Genomic DNA, 22,666 nt, shown 5'->3' with positions numbered 1-22,666 from the left:
CACAAGGAGGCTTCTCCTAGGAGATCTTCTCAGCATTTCTTTCATCTCTTCTGGTTTTAGCCAGTTTAAATGCTGCTATCAGGACAATGTTGGTGAAATTCAGATTGGAGGCAAAACAGCATTTGAGGATAAAAAATCAGGGTGCTTTCATCTCACCTAAAGCAAAAATCAGTGCCTTGCTCAGAGGAGAGCTGACCTTTCTTTTCCTGCCTTCCTGAGGAGATGCAGCTTCTTGCTGACAGAGCACAAATGGCTGGAGCTGACACAGCCAGGCAGCCTCTCCTGGCCTCCTGCAAATCAGTGACTGAACAGCCGAGGAATGATCACACTGCAGGTCTGTCAGCACTCCAGGGTTTACAGCTTCCCAACAGGACAACACAGCTCCATCTGGTTTTCCTCATGGCATTTTCAGTTTTCACCCCATGGCTGCGCCCTGCAAACCTTCTCCAAAGCAGTGGGGAGGTGCAGAGCCTCAGGGGGGTCCCGGTGAAATGGGTTGAGCCTGTGGAGTTCAGGGGGTGATGGTGAAGCTCCTGAGCCCAAAGCCTGCTACAGATAGCTCCACAGACAAGCCTTCTGAACAGGTGGAGAGCACGAGGAGGGCAAGCAGGACACATCCCCAGTGCCTGCCTGCACACCTCAGAGGGAACAAGTGCATAAAGTGAGTGAGCACTGAAGCCCAGAGTGGCTTTCTGAGCCTGCACCTGCCTTGGAGGGCACCTACACAGATCAGTAACTGCAAAAAGCTCCAGCTGGACTTGCTGCTGGTACTGGGATCACAGAGTGGGACATGGCAATGCAGCAGTGACCTGTCCTCCCTCAACTCCTAGACTTGTGTCTTCTGGTTTTAGCGTTTTCTGGTCTATACTCCACTTTTTCTGTCAGCTTTTACTAATCGTGCTCAGTCTGAAACCCAGAATACACATCACTGCTTCCATGGTGTTTTGGTTTTAGGTCATTAACTCTGGATGCTGTCAGAATAAAGGGCCCAAACCCTCTCTCCAGAACAAGCATGTTCTGTCTAGTTCCAGTAATCCCATGTGAAATTTGCACCCCACACAGCAGCACTTATAGGAAGGATGGACACAGCCTGTCTGTAGAATACCAGCGATGTTATCAAACACACATGTCCATTTTTGTGTGTAAACATCAGTAAAATTACCTCTACAGGGCAAGCAGGATTCAGTCCTGCTGACCAAGAACATAATAGAAGGTATTTTAAATTTGCACAAAGCCAAGTGCAGTCATCTGGAATACTCACGTGGCTCTTTGGCTCAAGAAAGAAACTGGAATCTGAATGTGGAACACAACCACAGCTGAAGGATTTGTCAGAGGACTCTTGCTTCTTGCAGGAAAACTGCTTTATAAGTTACCTTTTTCTGCTGTAGTAAGTGCCTCTGTAGATAAGCTAATAAAAATCTCAGAATACATAAATTTATCTGCACTTTAATTTCTATTTATAGTTCTTAAATAAGGAGGCAACCAATGTCTCCAAACTGCTCCTAAGTAAGGGTTTGAAGTTATGCTGTGAAACTCCAATGAAATATAAAGATGTTTTGGGGTCTATTAATGTTGGCAGCTTCCTTTCTCCCTTGTTACTGGCAGGGAAGAATGACACCAGCACCTGGGCTGAAAATTAACTGAAGTCTCCTGAAAAAGGGCTGACCACAGTTCTGCTCCATATCTCTTTATTATAATACTCTTTAAAAGATGACACTGCAGTTCAAGTCCAGAACAATGAATAGTGTTCACTGAAATCGCCATTCCTGTGAACTTCACAAAAAAACAGAGCAGGAAAATTAAAGATACAGTACTCCAGACTGACCAAATTTCTGCTGGCATGGAAATGAAAGAGGGTTCTGCAGCTAGAGGCCACTCAGCCATGAGGATCAAACTCTTAATAACAGCCATGGAAATGTTTCTTGATTTCTGTTTAAATCACTGATTGCTCAAACCTTTACCTGTGTCACTGAACTTTAGTATTTCAGCTAAAATAAGCTAAGAACTGAAATACTTGTGTAGACTGCTACTCTCCAAGAGGACCACTGTATCTTTAAATGTATCCTGGATTAAACAAAGGTTTTATCTACACTTGTTAAATTATTGCACAGACCATTACACTGACAAGTACATTATGAACCCATGGAATGTTACAGTCTGGCCTGGAAAATAAAAGCAGCAGCATTATCCATGAGGTCTCAACCATGAGGGAGAGATGGCCAAGCACTTCTTGAATTGTACTAATTATTAAGAGGTTTCAAGACACAAATGAAATGTTTCAAAATAATCCCTAACTCCCAGGATTATGTTTGGGAGCATTCTCGAATACTTTCACTCTTTTGCAAGTGGCACTTTGATTTCTTGACATTTTTCTTTTATTAGACTACCTGCAGGAATCCAGCTGCTCTGTATTTTCCAAAGTTGAAGCCATACAAAGAAATAAAAACTTGGGTCACCAGGGCATTTGAACCAGCCATTGCAATGTCCAATTGGTAAAGCAATTCCACCTACTGCACATCTCCTGGCAGTTTGCTTGTAGGATTGAAATCTGTGACTCCAGGGAGTGGGATGAAAGGGAGCAGAGCCCTGCTCACCCCTGCACAGGTGGAGCTCACAGTGACACCACGGCCCTGCCAAAGCACACGCTCAGATTCATGGCTGGATCCTCACTCAGCCAGGCAGCCTCAGCTCTAGCAGCCTGCACTCAATGCCTCTGATCCTCACCAGGCCAAAAGGGGAGAGGGGGAAGAATTAAAAAACAGAAGTCTGATTCTGCACGTGCAGTGTGATGGGATGCATTTCTTCATGGTACAGAAACCTCCCAGACACCTACTCTGAAAAAAAGTAAAATTCAATAAAACAACAGGTGTGGAAAAAAAAGAAAATGCCCTCATTTTGTCCTCTCCTCTAGAAGGCATGATCACATATTTAGGCTCAGAAAAGTCACTAAAAAATGCCCATCAAATTGACCAGCTGGCACACTGGTTTTGTGTCTGCAGTTACACCTTCTGCCATTATATCCGTTTATTTGGATCTTCCAGTAATATCTGTCAGTTGTAGCATTTTGTTGCTTCCCTACAACACTGCAGAAAGAGACAGCAACTGTTCTGTCCCTGCCTCCTCAACTGGAGGAAAAATCCTTACCCAAAGCTTCTGCTTGAGCGGGGCTCTCTGGCTGTTTGATTTAGAACACAGAAGTTTCAAAAGCTACAAAAATCAAATCAGAAGAACAAACAAATGGCTCATGCCAATCATGGCTGCAAGTGATACATAAATAAACCACTTTTGTCCCAGGCAAAGCTCACAGCTGAGGAGAACGTGCACACAAATATCACAATACCACTAAGTGAGTGGACTAAATAAAGCTTTTCCTGCCACGAGCCATTTCAGGAGGTTTATGAACAAGAAACTGTAATAAACTTGTACAGAAGAAGCTGAATCAGCTTCAGACTGGGCAGGCAGAAACATTGACAAGGAGGCAACAGAGGTATAAGAATAAAAAAAAATAAAGTTATGTTTGACATGCAGCTAAGCTATGACAAAGTTATACTTGGAACTGGAGAAAAAGTAGAAATAAATCCTTGTTTTAGTCAGGCTGTGAACTGCTACCAGTGGTACCATGAGCAGCACTGAAAACCAAGAGCTCTCGTGCCTTTGGCACTTCCAAAGGGGCTGTGACAGCAGGGACACCTTGGGAATGGCTCAGCCTGGAGCAGCACTTGGGTCTGAGCAGCTCTGGGTCCTGCTGCAGAGGCTTGGAGACCATGAGCTTCAGATTACACTCTCAGGAGAGGCAAGGGGGAAAAAGAAATCCCAACTCTCGCAGAACACGGTGAGGAAAGACTGGAAAAATATTCTGTTCATTGTCTCAAAGATCCTAGCAATAGAAATACAGACTGAGGCTGTAAATAGAGATACTTCTACTCAGACTTAAGCCTTTAAAATATGCTACTTATGAGGAAATTAATTTTCTTCCCTTTTTAAACTGTTGATAATACTATCTGCTTAAAACCTCCGTGAGGAGTAAAATAAGTGGAGTGTTATTTAAGGTAACTTTGACACCTTTGGTTGGTTGTTGAACAAATTAACCAGTTTTCAAAAGAAAAGGCTTTTTAGATAAATAATAGGATCTACAGGGTGCACAGAAAGAACTCCATGCTGGAAAAGCAGATCAGAGAACATCGTGATTTGAGTTTTCAAGCGAGCCGATTGTTTTTGTGCTGAGGGTACATTCACAACACATCCCCCAAAATAAAATAGGATACCTATGATACCTTTGATGTTAAAAGTCTTAATTCTTCTCTAGAAGTTATGGTTTGTGTCATGCAAAGCCATTTGTTGGGTCAAAACTGACACGTAACTGAATTTCCCGTTCCAGCCCTTAATGCTGACAGTTTCTCAAGTTTCCAAAATAGTGTTTCTTTAACAAGATCAAGGAAGAAAATGTGGAGAAATATATGACGGAAACAGAGATACAGCTTGACACACTAAAGAATCATTTTGAAAACGTCTGCTTAAATTAAATTTTACTATTAAATCCAGACATCTACTCATCTTGAAAGGGACTTGCTGCCAGGCTCTTTACTCAATGTTCTTGTATTTTCCATCCGTTTGTTCTTGCTGGAATTTTCTTTATAATTTTATTTCTTGCTGCCAAGTTGCCAAACAGATGTCCAGAAGGACATAAGCAGCAAAAAGACTTCATTTTAAACAGCATTAATAAAATACTACACAGGTAGAAAGAAAGAGAAAAAAGAGAGTACATAAAACACTCAAACTGGGGCAAGGGTGTAGATGAGGAAAGAAAACACCAAAGCTTTGTTTTTCTGTGTAGCAGAGATGCACAGTGCAAACTCAATCCACTGAGTAAGGTGGGCAAGTAGAGCCGTTCTGGATATCCCTTGAGAGGCTTAGTAAAACCTGTAAGTTCACACAAATAATTATCTAGCTCTAGATTCCTTCGGAATTCTAAAGGGGAAAAGTAAGTTTTCAACTACTAAAAAAAAAATAGTGTCACAATGTTAAAAAACAAAGCTCCAATAAAAAATATGTTAAAGACCATCTTGAATTGCCAGACCTCCTGTAGTCAGAGCAATCCATAAGGCATTGGAACTCGATGTATTCAACTGCAGCTTGCCCAGGTAATGGCTGTCTTTCCAAGTCACACCCTGTCCTTTGTCTGCATTAAACACCCCAAATCTCAAATTAGATGAGGACTGGATGAATACCTATTAACGTACACATGCAAGGTTGTGCCATGGAAGTGTCCCTGCACTGATTTCTTTCCTTTAACATTTGTGTTAAGAAAGTTGCTGTAGCCAGCTCTGATAGTGCAAGGAGAGTAAACTTATCACTATCCTTAAAAAAGGGAGAGCCACCTTTATGTAAGAAAAGATTCAGATGCTAGGATTTTTTTCCCTATACCGGGGCAGAAGGAAGGAGAATGAATGGGAAGCACAAACAGATCAGAAAGGTCAACCATGATACTCCAGGTGTGTGTAAAACTCCCTCCCCTCCATCAGCCAGCACAGCCTCCCCTTCCCAGCTGTGCAGAGCAGGGTTAACAGAGTTCTAAAAGTCATCCCACGCATTTTTTGTTGCCTTGGTAGGTTTTCTGGTCTTGCTCTCCCCTCCTGTGTTCTCCCAGTTGGTCTCCCAGTTCTCCCAGCTGTCGCTGTTACTGTTCTTGTTGGAGACCGTTCCCGAGCCCCACACGTCCCAGCTATCCGAGCTCTTCTTCTCTGTGGAATTGTCCACATAGGTCCAGCTCTCACTGCTTGGAGATTTATGAGCTTTTGGTGGATCTGAGTTGCCAAAGGTCTCCCAGAAGCTTTGATCTACAGCATTGTTCTGGTAGCCCTCCCCTCCACTGTTCTGGTAGCTGTCTCCCTCAGCTGGTCTTTTGGGGGGTGGGTGGGAAAGGAAGGTAGAAATAAATTAGTTATGCCAAACATAACAGTAAAAATAAATGACCCCAAAGAAAACCATAATTCTACTGCTCTTTGCTTAAAAAAAAGACTTGATGATAAAGGAAGAACTAAATATTGCTCCAAATGACATAAGCTTGTTGTCTAATTCACAGATTTTGTTAAAAGATTTAACAGGCCCAAGGAAAGGGAATGTGCATTTGGAGTAAATTTTAAACCAAAATACGTGTGCTGCTTTGTTCTCAGTTTAAAAACAGTTATCAACAAAGTCATATTGAATTCCTCCCTATTACATAGAGGACTACTATCAGCAAAGACAGAAAAAGATCTTAATTGAAAAATTACCTTTCACTACCGCAGAGAATGTACAGGAGATAAAATTATGTGTTCAAAGAGATAGAAAGTAAGAACAAAAAACTACCTGTCAGAATTATCATCTGGTTTGCCTGAAAAGAAAGTGGTGACATCTCTCCATCCCTTACTCCCAACTCCCTGAACCTAGAGGAAAGAAACAAAACACTCCATTCATTTACTCTGAACCAACACCTCTGCCAAGTCCAACAGCAAAAGCCAGAACAAATTCCTCCACTTGTTCCCATAAATCAAACACATTTAACTCACAGCTCATTAATGTTTTTGATGAGCAATTGTGTGGTGGATGTAAAAAAACATACATTTGACAACACTGTGCTGCTGGAAGAGGCGGGACATAGGTTAGGTTTAGGTTTTTCACCTATTGTAACATCTTTAGAATTCTCTCCTAGACTTCTTTGACAAAAATACTGGAATTAATCCTTACATAAAATTAAACTCAATGAAAGCACTGATGTTTTGTGATTAATGTAACTTGTATTTATATTTCTACTGTTCTACACAGCTACTTTCACTCTGTTTCAGCATTATTTCACTACTCATGTAAAACAGGCCAAAAGTGGAGTCCTAGAATTGGATTAGAAATACAACTTCTGAAGTGACACCATGGAAGGTACTCTTCTGAGTTAGATAGGGAGGATGAATCCCAGAATTCAGCATGAGAGTTGCCAGGCTCTAAAGAGAACAGGTAACATAATTTTTTTTATGCAAATTGTACCAAAACCTACGACACTGAGCTGGTCTATGGGAGAGCTTCCAGTGCTGACTTGTGCTAGAAGACACACTCCTGGGTAACACCATGCAAGTGATCTCAGCAGGTGTTAGTTTGTGCAGGATTTCTGTGCTTGGCAGCCTCAGACAGCACTTACCACGTCACCGAGTACCGAGAGCAGCGGAAGGCAAAGGAGAAAGGTGCAGAGCATTAGCAGCTTTTACTGTACCAGTGGAACACAAGCTGTCTCCATATTCCCTCATTTTCTTTGCTGTTTGGGACACTGGCTGTTTGTAACCACCCCATTCCTCATTCAAATTACTAAGAGGACACTGCCATGCCTGTGCAGCTTCAAACACCCCAACAGAAGTGCTGCATGCTGAAAATTCCACTTTCCAAATTTCTCTATTCAACACAAGCACAGACCAAAGCTGCACCAGGGTTTTCTGTCATTTTTCATAAGAATATGGAGACTGGCTTGACTTGTTTGGCCTCCTTAAAGCCAGGCAGGCCACCTCATACCTTGCTGGCCAATTGCGAAACCCCCGTGGTGACCTCCTCAAATATTTTCCCCTCTTTCACCTATGTGGACCAAAGTATTGGTAATTAGTCATAAAATAAATTATTACTGAAACCTTCAGGAAAGCTAATTTGTGCTTAACAGCTAAAATGTTAAAAAACCCAACCCCAAACTGAATCAAAATAGTTTTAAGTCAAAACTAAGTTAAGAAAATTATATATCAAGTCTGTTTCTCCATAGTGGAGTGAAGCTCAGCCCTTTGAGTTTGTGGGAATTTTCTGTGGCTAAAAACCCAGTCTGAGGAAGGTACCACACCCAGTTTCAGGAAGGTATGTTTAAACACAGTTCAGGTATCATTACACTATTGCTGAGCATAAAAACACCAGTACAAAAAACATCTGCCAACATGAAGCTTTATCAATATATTCTACTGCATATAAAGACTGTGTTTAGAAACTTAGCAGATCCCTTTTATTCTCTTTTATAGATGCTTATTTCAATATTAAAAGGGCTCTGAATTTTGGTGGAACACAATACAAGTACCTTTCACCACTTAATAAATAGCAGTTGTTCCAAAGCAAGTGACTTTGTATAACCATATGGAGAATACTTATTTCAGAAAGTAACACTTATTTAGAACTAACAGCACAACATCCTAAGGGAAATGGATCTCTTTCTTTTTGGCACAGAATGTATAATTTCTCATTAAATTGTCCTACAAAATACAAATCAGCTCAAGGAAATGCACCCTAAAAATAACCCTGAAAATAATGCTTCTAAGCCCTCTGAAATAAGATGTGTATAATTCTAGGGAATACAAAACCAATTAAGAGTCTTCTCCTGTGATTTGAAATGCCATGTAAAGAATGGTGAATTAATAAAGGTAATGGAAGAGAAATTAGTTTGCAATATGATTAAAACATTCTTTTCAAATGGCTCAAAAATGCTTGACTGAATTAAAATAAAGCTGGCAGGTAGGTAAAACACTAGGAACTTAACACCCCAAGATACAACTACTAATAGATATAAACATACATATATTTAAGCAACTGACTTTAAAGCCATTTAGGGTGCATTTTCCCCTTGTTCCACGTTCCATTATTGAAAGCATGAAATCTATAAAATGGCATCTAACAAGAAAGAATGTGACAGACTTTGGTAGACATGAGAAAGATAGGTGGAAGGAGTTTACCCTCATTAACATTTCTTTGATAACAGCCTAACATTGAGTTGTTTGATGCTTCCCCTTTACAGAAAACCCCCTGAGAACCTGGGCAGCTGTGGCAGGAGGAATCAACCACTCCCTGAGTGAGTACAAGCATTTTTCTGCAAGTCATTTGCTAGTTCCAAAGTTACCTTTTCCTGTGCAGGTTTGAGAACATTTTCATTTAATGTCTGACCTAACTCTGATGCCTATTTAAAAGCAAAACAAAAACAAAGTCAGTTATATTTTCTTTAAAAAAAAAATAAAATACCCAATAAAAACCCACAGCAAACACTTTCTGCAGGCTCATTTCTCAGCAGCATCTCCAAAAACACAAGAAGCCTTTAGCTTTGATTCATACAAGCAGAATGAGCTGAAAAGCACACACAGCAAAGTGCTGCAGGAGACATTAAAACACAATAAATTAAAATCAGATGCACATGGCAATAGATGCCCAGAGCCCAAGCAAAGTCTGACCTTGCACTGGAAGCAGAAGCAATGGTGCAACCAGCAACAGCTTCGAGGATGGGCCCCTTGCTAATGCCTGAGTATTTGGAAGAACTGTTCTCATCCCCTCCTTATTTTTCCATACTAACTCAATTACTTGTAGAATTAGATCTTTTTGGCCAATTTTTCCCCAGTTTCTCTGTCTTATAGTACTCCAATTATCATCTACAACTATCATCTACAATTACCATTTGTAAGAGCCCAAGTGTTTCCAAGCAATACACAAGAGCCAAAGCTGTGACAGAAGATTTTTGTTATTTTCTTTAAAACTCCAGGTTTGCAGGGAGAAAAAACAATAAACTTCAGAAATCTGTTGCAATCCAGAACAAGATGCACAAGGATATTGTAGTTCAGAGGCAGTTTACAAAAATGTAAGCCCACAGTCTAAATCACAATGTTACTTTCCTAAGGCAAGGCTGGCAAGGACAGCAGGTTTAGAAGTTTGAAATCACTTCTTGCCCTACTACCATAACAAGCCTTTGACAGATTTCTTCAGAATTGCCATGTCATACTGAGTACCTGCTGAATTATCCTGGGTAATTCAAAAGGGCCAATATGCCAGGTAATTAAGTTTCATTTCCTAAGGGTTCATATTTGCTTACTACCATTGGTCAGGGTGTGAGCCCTCACTAATGTCCTTCCCGGCAGAGGAGCACCTTAAACATCTTTCCTCCATAGACTCCCAGGGGTGTAAGAGGCCTTTCTCTTAGCCACAGCATTCCCAGGATCTCCCCTTTTCCCAGCCATTATCTCCAGCATTTCTGCTCCTTACAGGATAAAAATTCTTTGAGAAGCAAAGGCAAAATGAAATCCCAGTTCCACAGAAATCCTGAAATCATCAGAGTGTGGACAGCAGCACAGTCAATTTTCAGACAGTGCACAGCTTGGGTATCTCTATCCCACTTCACAAATTTTAAGTAGGTTTGAAGAAATGTTACTGTACAAAACACACAACATTATTCTAAATAGGTTTGACGTAAGGCAGAAAAAGAAAAGACAGCTCAGGAGCAAATGCACATATTCAGCACGAACAGACAAGGAGTCCATGCACAAGAACAGATGTGAGGGTGTTACCGGCTCTGGCTGCTGCTTGTAGCCCCAAAACTTTACCCAGAGAGCAAAAGAGAAAAGAGCAAGGAAGGTAGAAGCAGCTTTTAGCAAAAAATTGGCAGCATTTTTTCAGGCAAGTTAAGTAGCACAAACCTTTTTCAACTTTTAACATCTACTGACAAGAGAAACAGTGAAATGCATTTGGTCACTGGGCCCCAAATACACTTTTAACCAATGTAGAGCATATAAAATATGCTAAATCTGTTCTGCAAAGGGTCAGAAGTTTCAGGAACAAAATTTAACCTTCAGTAACACAGCTTAAGACTCTAGAGCACCATGTTGCTGTGGTCCTTGTCAGCAGATGTGATGAGCTTTTAACTTTAATATTATATTTATTAATAATACTAAAGAAAGAGCAGCTTCTAAAAGGAAAACTGCCAGAGGGAGTGAAGAGGAAGACCTATAGAAAACTTAGTTTTTCTTAAGCCAAGCAGTAAATACTTTAAAGCTGTGAAGTAGGAAGTTTGGGTGCTTTAACAAGACATTTTTGTTGCAAACATGCCCAAGTTTGGCCATTTGAAGGATTAAAATCCCAGTGCACAGACCTGTCTGAACACCAGCACCTGCACATTGGTTTTGAGCAATACTTTCTATGCCTATCAGAAAGCAAACCAAGCTAATGCTGCACATACACAAGGGTTATAGTTCAATTGAAACTCCTGAACCATCTATAAATATTTGCATCTCAAACCAGGCAAATTAAGAATCCTATTTTATACATTTTTACATTTGAATTTAAAACTTTTCCTTGCAGACAGATCTTGCTTACATCAGAACTCTGTGTAACCAGGTCTGTCCCTGTTTTAACCCCAGTTTGGTAAATGAAATCCTTGTGTCATTGCTACTTTTTAAAACACACACAAGCAAGCTGATTTATTAATAGTATCAAGCAGTTCATATTTGTAACATCTTATTAGGCTTTAGCCATGGGAAGATGGTTTGCTTTGTATTGTATTACCAAGAAAACTACTTCAAGCTAGACCACGTTTAAGATTCACAGAAGTAAAACAGGGCTATGTTAAGTTTGCAAGCTCTGCAGCTTCTCCAATACATCCACCAGGAACAAACAGCAGAGTATCCCTGTTTATCTCTTGCTTAATTTGATCACTGCAGCTGATTGCCATTCCCATGGAATTAAAAGCTAGAATTAAACACTACTGTGCACTGTAAGGCAAAACACACTGGTCTGTTGATGATCAAATCTAAGACAATTGGTGTAGGCAAACACATAGCACTTAAAGACAATTAGACTGAGTAAGTGCTAAATCTATAATCACCTTTTGACTTGCTTGAGATCCAAATCTGGTAGCCTGTGAAGAGAAGCAAATACATGCAGGTTTACCTGGAATAAACCCTTTGATTTTTAAAGACGTGCATTTAGAAATGCTGCATAATCGCACCAAGGTAATGGAGATTTGACAGAATTTCACAATGAAAAGAGAATATCCAAATCACCACTTCTAGCATTCCACTGCTAACTAAACCACATTTTATTTACTTACACCCTCTTTAGCAGCTGAGGCAATTTTGCTTGCTCCAGTTGTAAAACTGCTCCATCCCTTTAAAGAAAACAATAAAGTTGTGAGCTACATGTGAATAATAATAGCAAATAACCAAGTTTTCATTAAAATAGATTAGCTTAAGTCAAAATGCTCTAATACAGCTTTTTCTGTTGCTGTAAGAACTACCTGCTACTGAGAAGAATTAGAACCTCTCATTTATCTGAAATACAGCAATGAACTTTCAGTATTTGTGTGGATTTGAGCAAGCCAGAGTATTTCAGAGGTTACTCTGCTAAAAATGGCTACAAGTGCGGAGAAAAATCATCCCATGCACTGGAAGGCAAATTGTTTTCCTCACCAGGATGAACACCCATGCAAGGAACTCAGCCTCCCAGAAATACAGGATTTCAGGGCACACTGTAATGTGTGTCTGTGCTCACACGAGGGCATTCCAGCCAGGACATTCAGGGAGATCCTGGTCTCAAGTAATGGCTCACAGGAACAGTGTCACCTCCCCTTGGCTGTCTTAGCTCACCTGCAATACACTGCAGATGTGCCTTCTAATCTGAACTCTCTGGCCTAAAAACTGTGAGATACCTAGAAAATATTTAGCTGATCTATACCAAGCAGCCTATGGGATAACCTGGAATATTGTGATCAACCTGTTCAAAGGCTCAGGCATTACATTTCTCTGGTAAGTTTTTTTAAATAAACAGTAGAACCTGGTGTGAGTATTTAGGCCAATGAGGTTCTACAGAGAGCTGCTGGCCACTAACCTTGGTAGGAGACCTTACTGACTTTCCAAATGACTCCAAACACCAAATACTGCTCAGCACTGTGACTTTGCAGCCTGCCAGTATGGCCCTGACTGCCTCTGACTTTATTCACATTTTATTTCAACAATGCATCTTTCACTATCTCTGCTTGAATCATGACAACTGTTCAGCCATATGCTGTTATCTCTTCACACCCTGTCACAAGTATTTCAAATGTTTTCATCACTGTTCAGGGCTTCTGGCACCCACATACATACACATTTCAGTTGTTTTCCTCTGAACATTGCTAATAGGGTTAACAGATTTAGGCCTACTCCCTACAGGTAATTATCTTTTTTTCCTTTAGCCTATATATTTAGCTATATCTTCAGTTATTTCTACGAACTGATACCAGACATAATTCTTAAATTCTGCTCAAGTTTCTCCATTTTGCTTTTTAAAGTCCACCAGTATCTTCTTCACTCTACAAAAATACAACCAATACTCTGCATCTCTCCATATCCACCTGCAGTCTTTAGTTTCTCCTCTCCATTCATATTCTCCCATAACAGGGGCTAAACCAGAAGAAAATAGTAATTCAGAAAGCACCAAACAATTCCTTACCGAGTACAATGAGGACATGGCATTATTCAGGAAGTCATCCTCTTTTTTTGGAGGGTTTACTGTGTTCCCAAACCCCACGTAACGATTCTCTTGGCCACTGCCACAGAAATAGGAATAAACAGCACCTGCATCAGCATGCAGCCATTAAAAACATTGAGCAAGAACTGAAAAGTATGGAAGAATGACAATTGTTTTTTCACCTGGAAGATAAAGTCCTGTAACACCCAGCACCCAAAATACAAAACTACTCACTTCATAAAAACACCAAGGATCCACTGAGGAATCCTAGCACATTACAATTTCCTCTGTGCAAGCTAATGTGGTCCTAATGATTCTCCAGGCTTAACAGATCACTGACATCAGAAAGCTGAGTAAATCCTAATAAAGTGATACATGAAAATGAGAAAAGGAATAAAAGAAGCTTTATAAATGCCTGTTTTACTCAAATCACTGTAAGGTACAACATACAATCAGAATTCCCTGGTTTGGAACCCACCACAATAATATTTGGAGTTACAAACTTTTTCTTCAATGCTTCAAACATTTTGTTATGCTAGAGAGAGAGGCACTCAAAGTCAGTAAATATTGCATTACCCTTGGTAGGAGCTGATATCATCATTTAACCAGTCTTCAAAAGCCTTGTCAGAAGAGGCAGTTGCAGTCTGAGATTGTCCAGCAGAACTGAAATAAAACATTGAAGAATCAAAGCTATATTAAGCAAAACCCACTAGCTCAGCAGTACAGCTTGATTTATATCACCATAATACAGGTTAAAAATTGATTATTTATTTCATCTATCAAGAAGGGAACTCTAATGCAACCACTAAAAGGCATGAAGCTCTTGTTCTTTTGATTTACAACTGCTTCTGCAGTTAACTTGGATCTTTAGTGCACAGAGTAACAAGCACTATATGCAAAAGCAGAACAGAATTGCTGTGGCACAGAGCTTTGATGCTCTCCTGGTAATTAGCACCAGAAGGGAAAAGTCTGTTTCTTTTTCCCTGGCATTGAATCCTAAACTGGCACACCACCACAGTTAAGGTGAGGATGTCACACACTACCTGTGTGTAATTTCAGGTGCATTACAAGTCAGGGTAAAACAAGCATGGTTGCTTGTCCCCTGCTCTTGCTCACTTCTCTCTGCCACAGCTTAAGGCTCAGGTGTAGGGAGTGAGAATTATTACAAAAACAAAGCCCTGTTACCTCATACTCCATAACTTCAGCTTGTTCAGACAACCAGCACCACCAGGGTAAACCCAGCAGACATTAAACCATCAGGTTCTGATGTGTCTGTGTCTGATGCTGTATCTGTACCAACATCAGGTAAGCAGGGCACGTACCGGTGAGCAGAAGACAGAGACATTTTAGGCTGAGGTGGGGTCCAGTTCCTGGCAGGAGAAGTTTCAATGGACCACTCCTTGCCTTCAGCTACTGTAGCTACCTACAAGAGACAGAATAGTCAAGAATGCCAAGTCAGAGATTTCATACAGATTATAAACTGGTTCTGTAACATGAGGACAAGTCATTTTTCCAATTTGCTACTGGATCAATTAACTTTTTTTCACAAGAAACCATTTTTTTTTTCTGACTCCCAGGCTGTGATTTGAATTGAACACTGGTTTTATTTCAGGCAACTGAAAGAGAAAATGAGACAATTTCCTCAAGGAGACAGGTTTGGTTTGAAGAAATACTGGATTAATGAAGAGATGTAAGCACTAATCACAGAGTAATAGAGGAACAGAACTACATTATTGTGGTATGTTACTACATACACTAAAGATTTATAAAAAATTCACTTTGGATAGAACTGTACAGCTGAAGTAGTGAACTGCAGTGAACTGAGGACTGAGACAGCTCCACTGACTTAACAGCTGCAACAAACTGCAGCACTGAAAATCAGAGCTACCTCAGCTAAATGCAGAAATGAAAATTTCAATAGAAAACTCTTACAGGACTTGGGAAGAAGCACTCTAAGACCTTTAGGGTCCCAAGAGGGCAATCCTGGACTGCCAGCTCTGAGGTACCAGACCCTTGGGCTAAATTAGAGAGTTAACCAAAATAAGGAAGTCAGTCCAGAAAAGCTCCTGCCTGCCCAAGGCACTCTTTTCTAACCCCACCTTATCTCCCGGCAGGACAACATTCCTTTTCTCTTCTGCTGAATACTTGAGCCATGAACTCATTCAGGTTTACATTAACTCTTCCAGGATTTCACTCTCTCGAATTCCTTATCAGGAACCACTGAAGTTCAAAAAATTGCAACCTTCCCTGCTTTCAAAACCAAGTGCTTACAAAGCATTTTGATATTTTCAGATCATAAGACTGAGGACACACATAAAACTGAGCTTACCTGGTCTCTAAACAGAGCAGCAGCTTTGCTGTTGTATTTCTCTTGCATTGTCCAGCATGGATCATAATCATCTTGAGACTCCAAGAACTGTCGGAATTTGCTGTTACCTCCAGCCTTCATTTTCTCCAGCTCAATATCCTTCCACTTGTCCATGGTTACAGAACGCACAAAACTGAAAAGCAGGTTTAAAAAAAAATAAAATAAAAATTTAGCTCACAGCTTGTTTTAATTTCCTGCTGTATCAACAGTGACCAAAAAAAAAGCTTATTAGAACCTGTCTCAAAAGTTGAGAGTACAAACATGTTAGAGAACACTCTCCAAGTACAGAAAGACAGATCATCATAAGAAGGTGGGCAGATCTTCACTGAAGTAAGCCAAAATCATGTCATTTATTGGCATTTAAAGGAGACAGTCAACAGAAGGCAAGTGACTGAAAAAGCATCTTCCTTCGAAGTCCAGAAATTAATCTAGACCACTATGTAACAGAAACTTTTCCCATACTTCACTCTGCAATTTTCTTTTTCTGTATATTATCATGTATTTTGATGGTTGGACTCGATCTTAGAGGTCTTTTCCAACTTTGGCAATTCTATGATTCTATGTCCTCATCTCAGAAATTTCACCTTTTCTTCCATGCAAGATACAGAACAGTTCCAAATGCTCATTTCCTATGCAACTCCTACTCAATAATGAGCTTCAAATCACCCCTCAAAAAGCAAAGAATGTACTTCTGAATGGCCTCCTTGCTTTGGTGATTTCCCTCCTCTCTCCTTTCCTCATTTGAGAGGAATAATATGTCTATTACATACACACTGAGTCTCCAGAACCCATAACAGCTTTTACTCCATAGACCCTCATCTCAGCTGAGCATGCTTCTTGGAAAACAACAAAAACTATAATTTATATTACAAAGGAAAAAGAAATGTCCTGAACAGAATAAAGCTGTTGTTTAGACTAGTTTTATACCAAGCTAGTTACAGAGAAGGCACAGAGAGCAAAGGCCACTTTGGAGAGCAGCATGAAGCAAAACTGCCAGTGAAATGTTGGATTTGAGACATTCTATACATTCCAAACCAACACATGCTGCTCACAGCCATAACGAACTCTGAGGTAATGCAACTCAGTCCATGGTCTGTTGGAAAGGCTGACCTGAGGTGAACTCCCAAGCCTCGGTGTTTTCCTGAGCACTCCAGACAGATCCAAATTCCATAGGTCACACTCACCCACTGGGGGTTAAATGCCCCACATTCAAAACACACCTGTGACAGAAAAACAGTTATCTCTGCAGTCTGCCATCACTGGCCATGGGAAGTTTTCACAGCTTAAAAAGGCAAATCATGAAAACATCACACACCAAAAAAGAAGGAAGGGTTCTTAGTGTTTGGAAACAACTTCCCTGACATCATAAACTTCCTTCAGGTATTTATTTATGCTGCTTGGATTATAAAAATTACTGCACCAACTACCAAAAACCAGTGAGGAAATATGGACAAGCAAATGGAAATTACTATGCAAAGAATTAATTTTGATTTCATTTTCATTGCCTTGAAAGAAAGTAATCAAACTGAATTCTTGAGGTTCCCCTGGCAAAATAAAAATTCAGTATTTAAAATCTGGAACACTTTTTCAGTCACACTACAGTTTGGCAGTAAATAGCAGCAGATCTAAGCAGAATTTTTTCTTTAGAAGTAGCTTTATTGCTCATACAGTGCAACGACTTCAGTTTTATTATCAGATTCATCACTCAAAATTTGATGTACTGATATAAATAAAAGTGAATCTTTCCATGGCTATCACATTTAACGTATAATCAAGCTACTTGAAATGGACCATTTTAAGTTGTGCCCCAGACACCAGTTATTGAAAAGACCCCAGGGGTTCCAGCATTACTGTAACTTCTTAAACACTTGTGCCAGATATGCACAATGTAATATACAATACATTACAATGTATTGTAATGCATACATGAGATATCCAAATTTCTACATTAGCATTAGTGAGCCACAGCAGAAAGACAACAGCAGCTGTAGAAGACCCCAGTGTATATTTGGAGTAGGTAAAAAGCAAATTCAATTCTACAAAACTGATCTAAAGATCATAATTTTCTCACATTGTTCTCATCTTGTGCTCTGACTTCCTTGAGAACTTTCCTTGTTCTTGGACTTGCCATGGTTCTGCAAAAGGAGAAAAAGAAAAAAACTAAAAGTCATGATCACAGATTTGATTTTGGTAGGATGCTCAGTACCTCACAAGCACAGCTCTGTGACAAAGAGCCTGGAACCTATACCACTGACTCACAACCAGCTGCAGAGGAAAAACACACAAACCAAACCACCATAAACCCCACAATCTTATTTTTCCAGTTACTTTGCAGTTTTGGGGGGATTTATTCACCTTAACTCTATCAGTGGAAAGTGTAATTTAGTCATGGCTGAAAAGTGAGTGAGGGGTGATAAACATGGGAATTCTTCTATGTCACAAGAGGTATCGAAACAGACTCTACTGGATGCTGCTCCCAGACCCATCCACTACCCTTCCTGAAAGCACTTCATAACACCCATGATTTCACAGGATCACATGCACACAACTCATCAGACCTACGCAAAAAACAGCAGAAACTCTTACACTTCAGAGTGCAGAAGGCACTGCTAAAAGAGCCCCTTACTAGATGATACAATAACTTGTAATTTTCCAGAACAATTGTTTGTCAACTGAATTCTAAGAAATTAAGGCAATTATTTGGACCTTTTACACAAAACAGAATTGTAATTCAACAGGCATGTCTCACCGGCAGACCACATCATCTCACTCTAATTTTTATGACGCAGAAAACAGCAGGGAGCAGTGTCAAGCTATGGATAAAATTCACATTAAGACAAAAAAAGTGATTCACACACAGTACACAGCCTGGAAAAATCTGAAGTACACAAAGCACTCATGGTTTGAAGAACTATAGTGTAGGGTGCAGCATAAGGCTGTAGTTTAGATTAAAAAAAAAAAAAAAATCCTATTACCAACGAATAGCATCATATTTAAATTAACTTTAAATAAATAACATCTGTTCTCTGTTTTAACTTCCTCTCCATCTTATCATTTCTACTTCAGAAAACAAATTTCTAAGATGTAATAAAAGACAGAAGTCACCTAGCTGACTAGAAACAACACCAACTACTAAATGTCAAGATTATTGGCCAGTCAAGATACAAAGCATAAGAAAAGCAGGTTGATATTTTCACCAAACACTGGTGTGAGAGGCAAAAATGCCTTTATGCAACTCACTGACACTGGTTCACTGTGCTATTTGACTAAATAATCAAAAGTCCTTAAAACATCAATAAAATTAACAATCTCACAATAATTTTATAAGGTGAACGATTGTTACATACAACTGCCATAGCCCTAGGGGATGGAGGGAGGATGTATCTTTAAAAAGTAAAGGAAGGGTGTTTAAAAAGATAAAATGCTACAGGTAAGGAAACATTGCATTTGTACCTGACATCAACTTCTTAAGAGATCTCTAAAGCAGAGCAGTACAATAAATAGTTCTGTGCATCACCAGCTAAGATAACATGACTCAGAGAGGAAAAAGCTCAGTGTTGAACCTACGTGTTGCCACTGCTAAAAGCAGAAGGTGTTTGTAGCAGAACTCACTGCCTTTTATCTGAAGCACTTATGCCTCTGCAAACATCTCAGTGACAAATGCTTAATTCTGTGCAATTTAAGGGGCAGTGTTTCCACTGATGTTTAGAATGTGGTACCTTTTCAGCCTTAATTACTTTGTATTAGGCAAAACCAGGTAATTGTGATGAAAGTGTTTTTGATTTAAAAGGTTACTGCAAATAGCGGTGAATAAAATCTTCCTGTCCTCCTGCATTAAAATAAAATTGAGCACAGTTGTTTTTATCAATAATCTAGTAAGAATTGTGTATCTTTCAGAACAGGAGAATGAAAGTGTGGCAAACGACCCCTCATATAATGAAACACACTTTTTTCAGTAGCATTTCCATAACATTTAACCTTCCTTAACTTACTCATGTGCACGTGAGCAGGGCAGGAGATAGCACTACATACATTTGTTTGTCCTAAATAACAACCATAAACACATTTACATGGCTCCCAGTCCACATCTTCAATTCCACTATTTGTCCCTGGTGAGATAATGGAGAATTCTTCCTCTGCAGTATAGAAATTAAGTAAATAACTCAGCAGGAATAGCCAGCCAGACAACAGTGCACCCTCTGGACTCTCCTCTCTGCCACTGCTGCTGCTTTATCTTTGCATGTCGAAGCCTCTTCCCCAGGAATTAATTTCCCCAGCATCTTCTTGTACATTACTGACAGCTTCCAAGGCTCCTCTCTTTGGCTGGACATCCAATCCTCTTAGCCTTACACTTCCTTTATCATTTTTTCTCCTTTTTCAATCAGAATAACCAACAAAGGCAATCTACATGCAGAGGCCTTCCAGCCTCAATGGCAGATGAGCACTGCTGGAGCTGAACAGAAAATACTCTTCCCACTCCAATTCTGCACATGACAGGAATTGTCTACAAAGCAGAGTTACATCCATCCTCCAACAGCCAAAATCCAGCCTTCTTCCATGTTTATACAGGAGTTTCAGATCTCCAGCTCCAAGGTGACAGAGGAAGCGATTGCTTTTGGTTCTGCCATAACTTCCTTTTTTTTAAACAAAAACTGAAAGACTTTGGCCAACCGCAGTCTGAACATACACCCATTCCACCATACACCGCAAGTTTCCAGCCCAAACCATCACGTCTCTCGGGTGGGAAGGCAGAGCTTCATCCACACCATGACATCCAAGAAAAGAAGGAGGTAACTAAAGGCACCAGCTTTTCACCTCGTCCTCCTCCACCAAAGCATTTGGAAATAAAGGACCAAGTAAAAATGTCATGTTCTAAGCTTTCTAATAGATAATGTCTTTAGAGGTGCCTATTTTACTTTTAATGATTTTCCCACAAAGTTTTAAGAGTTCTATTATCATGGATTACCACCAAAAAGCTAAGCTCAGGTAGCTGACTGGACATACAACCACTGTGCTGTTCAAGTTTCATGACTAAATACTGAAGAAAGAAGCCACCTCAAAGAAATATACATTGTTTTGATCTAATATAAATGGACATAAGCAGTGAAGAAAATGTTCCCTTTCAAAGTATGTTTCCATTGAAGAATATAAATACTTCTGACAAGGGTTCTAAAGTGGAAAGAGACAGCTTCACACAGACCAATCTCACATTCTTATTTCCCAAACAATCTGCTCAGAGCAAAAACTAGATGTACACCATATGAGTTTTTTGGTTATGAAATCTTTAGTTGGCTAAACAAGCAAAAAGGCAGAAGTGGACTAGAAATGGAAATAATACGTAATAGGACTTTGCTCCACTGATAAATCAGCAAATTCAGAGCCAAACTACAAAGGGCTTTTCAAGTTAGTACGCGAAGAGTCAGTGGGTGACGTGGCCTGGTGACTTCATGGTCCTGGAGGCTCCCTGTGAGAAGCACCAGCGCAAAAAGGCCACGGAGGCTGAAGAAACCTTTGGAATCACACACTGCGCCCACTTCCACGGAGCTGGCACGGTTCTCCTTCACAAATACATCAAGACCGGTGCATACTTTCAAAGCGGCGCAGTTTCCCACTCACCCGCCTCAGCCAGCGCCTCGCAGGGCCGAGAGAGGGGCGATTCCTTCAGGCACACCTGCGGTACCCGGATCCCAGCGGCGTCCTGCAGCCTCCCTCAGAACATGGCCGGGTTCCGCCAAGCCCTCCGGCCTCTGCTTTCTGGGGAAGAAAATAACGCAGAAACAGCTGAAGTAGCGGGCAGGCAGATGCCTCCTGCCCGCCACGCCAGCCTGGCACCCGCACCCCGCCCGCCCTCGGGACCGTCCTGTGTGACAGCGCGGGGGCCGGGCCCGAGTGCCGCCACCTCAGCGCTGGCCTGGGGGGCACGGGCGGCCCCGGCACAGCGAGTCCCGGCGCAGGGAGCCACGGGGACGGGGACGCACCACGACCCTGAGCAGCTGCTGGCCCTGTCCCGGTCCAGGTCCAGGTCCTGGTCCTGGTCCTGGTCCTGATCCCGATCTCAATCCCAATCCCGGTCCCGGCCGCGGCCCGGTCCCGCCCGGCGCCGCCGACGTTGCAGGGCGCGAGGCATTCTGGGCGCTCGCCTTAACCCGCTGCGGGCCGGGCGAGGAGCGCCGGAATCAGTCATGGGGTTATAGCATGATCCGTGTGCTCCAGCCAGAAGTTTGAAAAATTTGTTTTAACCGAGCAAAGCTGAAATAAAGCTTTAAAGCGAGCCTTGCGCGCGCGCTGCTCTCCGTGCAGTTCCAGGCTGCAAAAACGACCCCCAGGGATTGTCCCTGAGGGGAGGCTGGCCTTGGGGCTGAATTAAATGGAATTATGTGATTTTTCCGCACACACTTACTGATGTGAGCGAAGCAGGGTTAGCAGCTGATGCCCCGTGTTGCTCCCAGGCTGGGAATAGCAGATGGAGGGGCTGGTTGGACCCCCTGGCCTCCCCCAGCTCAATAATGAGGAAGGGTCTAGGGAAAGCCATTAGAGGAGTGGCTGAGGGGCCTTGGGTTCTTCAGCCTGAAGAGGAGACTGAGGGGAGATATTGAGGTCTGTGATTCCTCAGGAGAAGCTCCCATCTCTGCTCTCTGGTGAACACTGATAGGACACAAGGGAATGGCTGAAGCTGGGTCAGGGGAGGTTTAGGCTGGATATTATGAAAAAGTTCTTCCCCCAGAGAGTGGTTGGGTGCTGAACAGGCTCCTCAGGGAATGGTCATGGCTCCAAGGCTGCCAGAGCTCAAGAAGCTTTTGGGCAATGCTCTCAAGAGGCACGGAGAGGAATTTTGGGGTTTCCTGTGCAGGGTAGCCCCAAAAAGCCCGAGTTGGACTGGATGATCCTTGTGTGTCCTTTCAATTGAGGATTTTGTTTCCAGAGATCCTCCCCAAGGTGAGATGGAAAGAGCCCCCAGAGTTGCTTTGTGGTGCTTGGAAGCATAGGCCAGGAGAGCACATTTATGCTATCGGTAACTTCTTTTTTATCATCAGCTGTAGGCACAGG

The 22,666-nt window shown here is 41.3% G+C and overlaps 1 protein-coding gene across 7 annotated transcripts; it reads right to left on the bottom strand.

Moving 5' to 3' along the window:
• Nucleotides 1–1,671: 1,671 nt before the first annotated feature.
• On the bottom strand, nucleotides 1,672–22,183 carry ARFGAP1 (ARF GTPase activating protein 1). Of its 7 annotated transcripts, XM_023939663.2 has the most exons (15): nucleotides 21,598–22,183; nucleotides 21,236–21,373; nucleotides 17,691–17,754; nucleotides 16,730–16,839; nucleotides 15,581–15,752; nucleotides 14,574–14,674; nucleotides 13,828–13,914; nucleotides 13,234–13,330; nucleotides 11,855–11,911; nucleotides 11,630–11,662; nucleotides 10,317–10,346; nucleotides 8,888–8,944; nucleotides 7,534–7,593; nucleotides 6,349–6,425; nucleotides 1,672–5,899 (listed from the first exon to the last, which is right to left on the bottom strand). In XM_023939663.2, exons 3-15 carry the CDS (start codon nucleotides 17,748–17,750, stop codon nucleotides 5,572–5,574), a joined length of 1,269 nt encoding a protein of 422 aa, XP_023795431.2. In that variant the 5' UTR covers nucleotides 17,751–17,754; nucleotides 21,236–21,373; nucleotides 21,598–22,183; the 3' UTR covers nucleotides 1,672–5,571. The 7 variants fall into 7 exon arrangements, with proteins under 7 accessions (XP_023795431.2, XP_023795434.2, XP_023795433.2 ...); XM_023939666.2 differs by lacking the exon at nucleotides 7,534–7,593 and having other exon boundaries at nucleotides 6,349–6,419; XM_023939665.2 differs by lacking the exon at nucleotides 10,317–10,346.
• Between the last annotated feature and the right edge of the window lie 483 nt (nucleotides 22,184–22,666).

This window comes from Cyanistes caeruleus, chromosome 16, assembly GCF_971803275.1.
Source record: "Cyanistes caeruleus chromosome 16, bCyaCae1.hap1.1, whole genome shotgun sequence".
Lineage (NCBI taxonomy): Eukaryota > Metazoa > Chordata > Aves > Passeriformes > Paridae > Cyanistes > Cyanistes caeruleus.
Note: the sequence above shows the minus strand (reverse complement) of the source record. Positions and strands in the feature narration are given on the sequence as shown.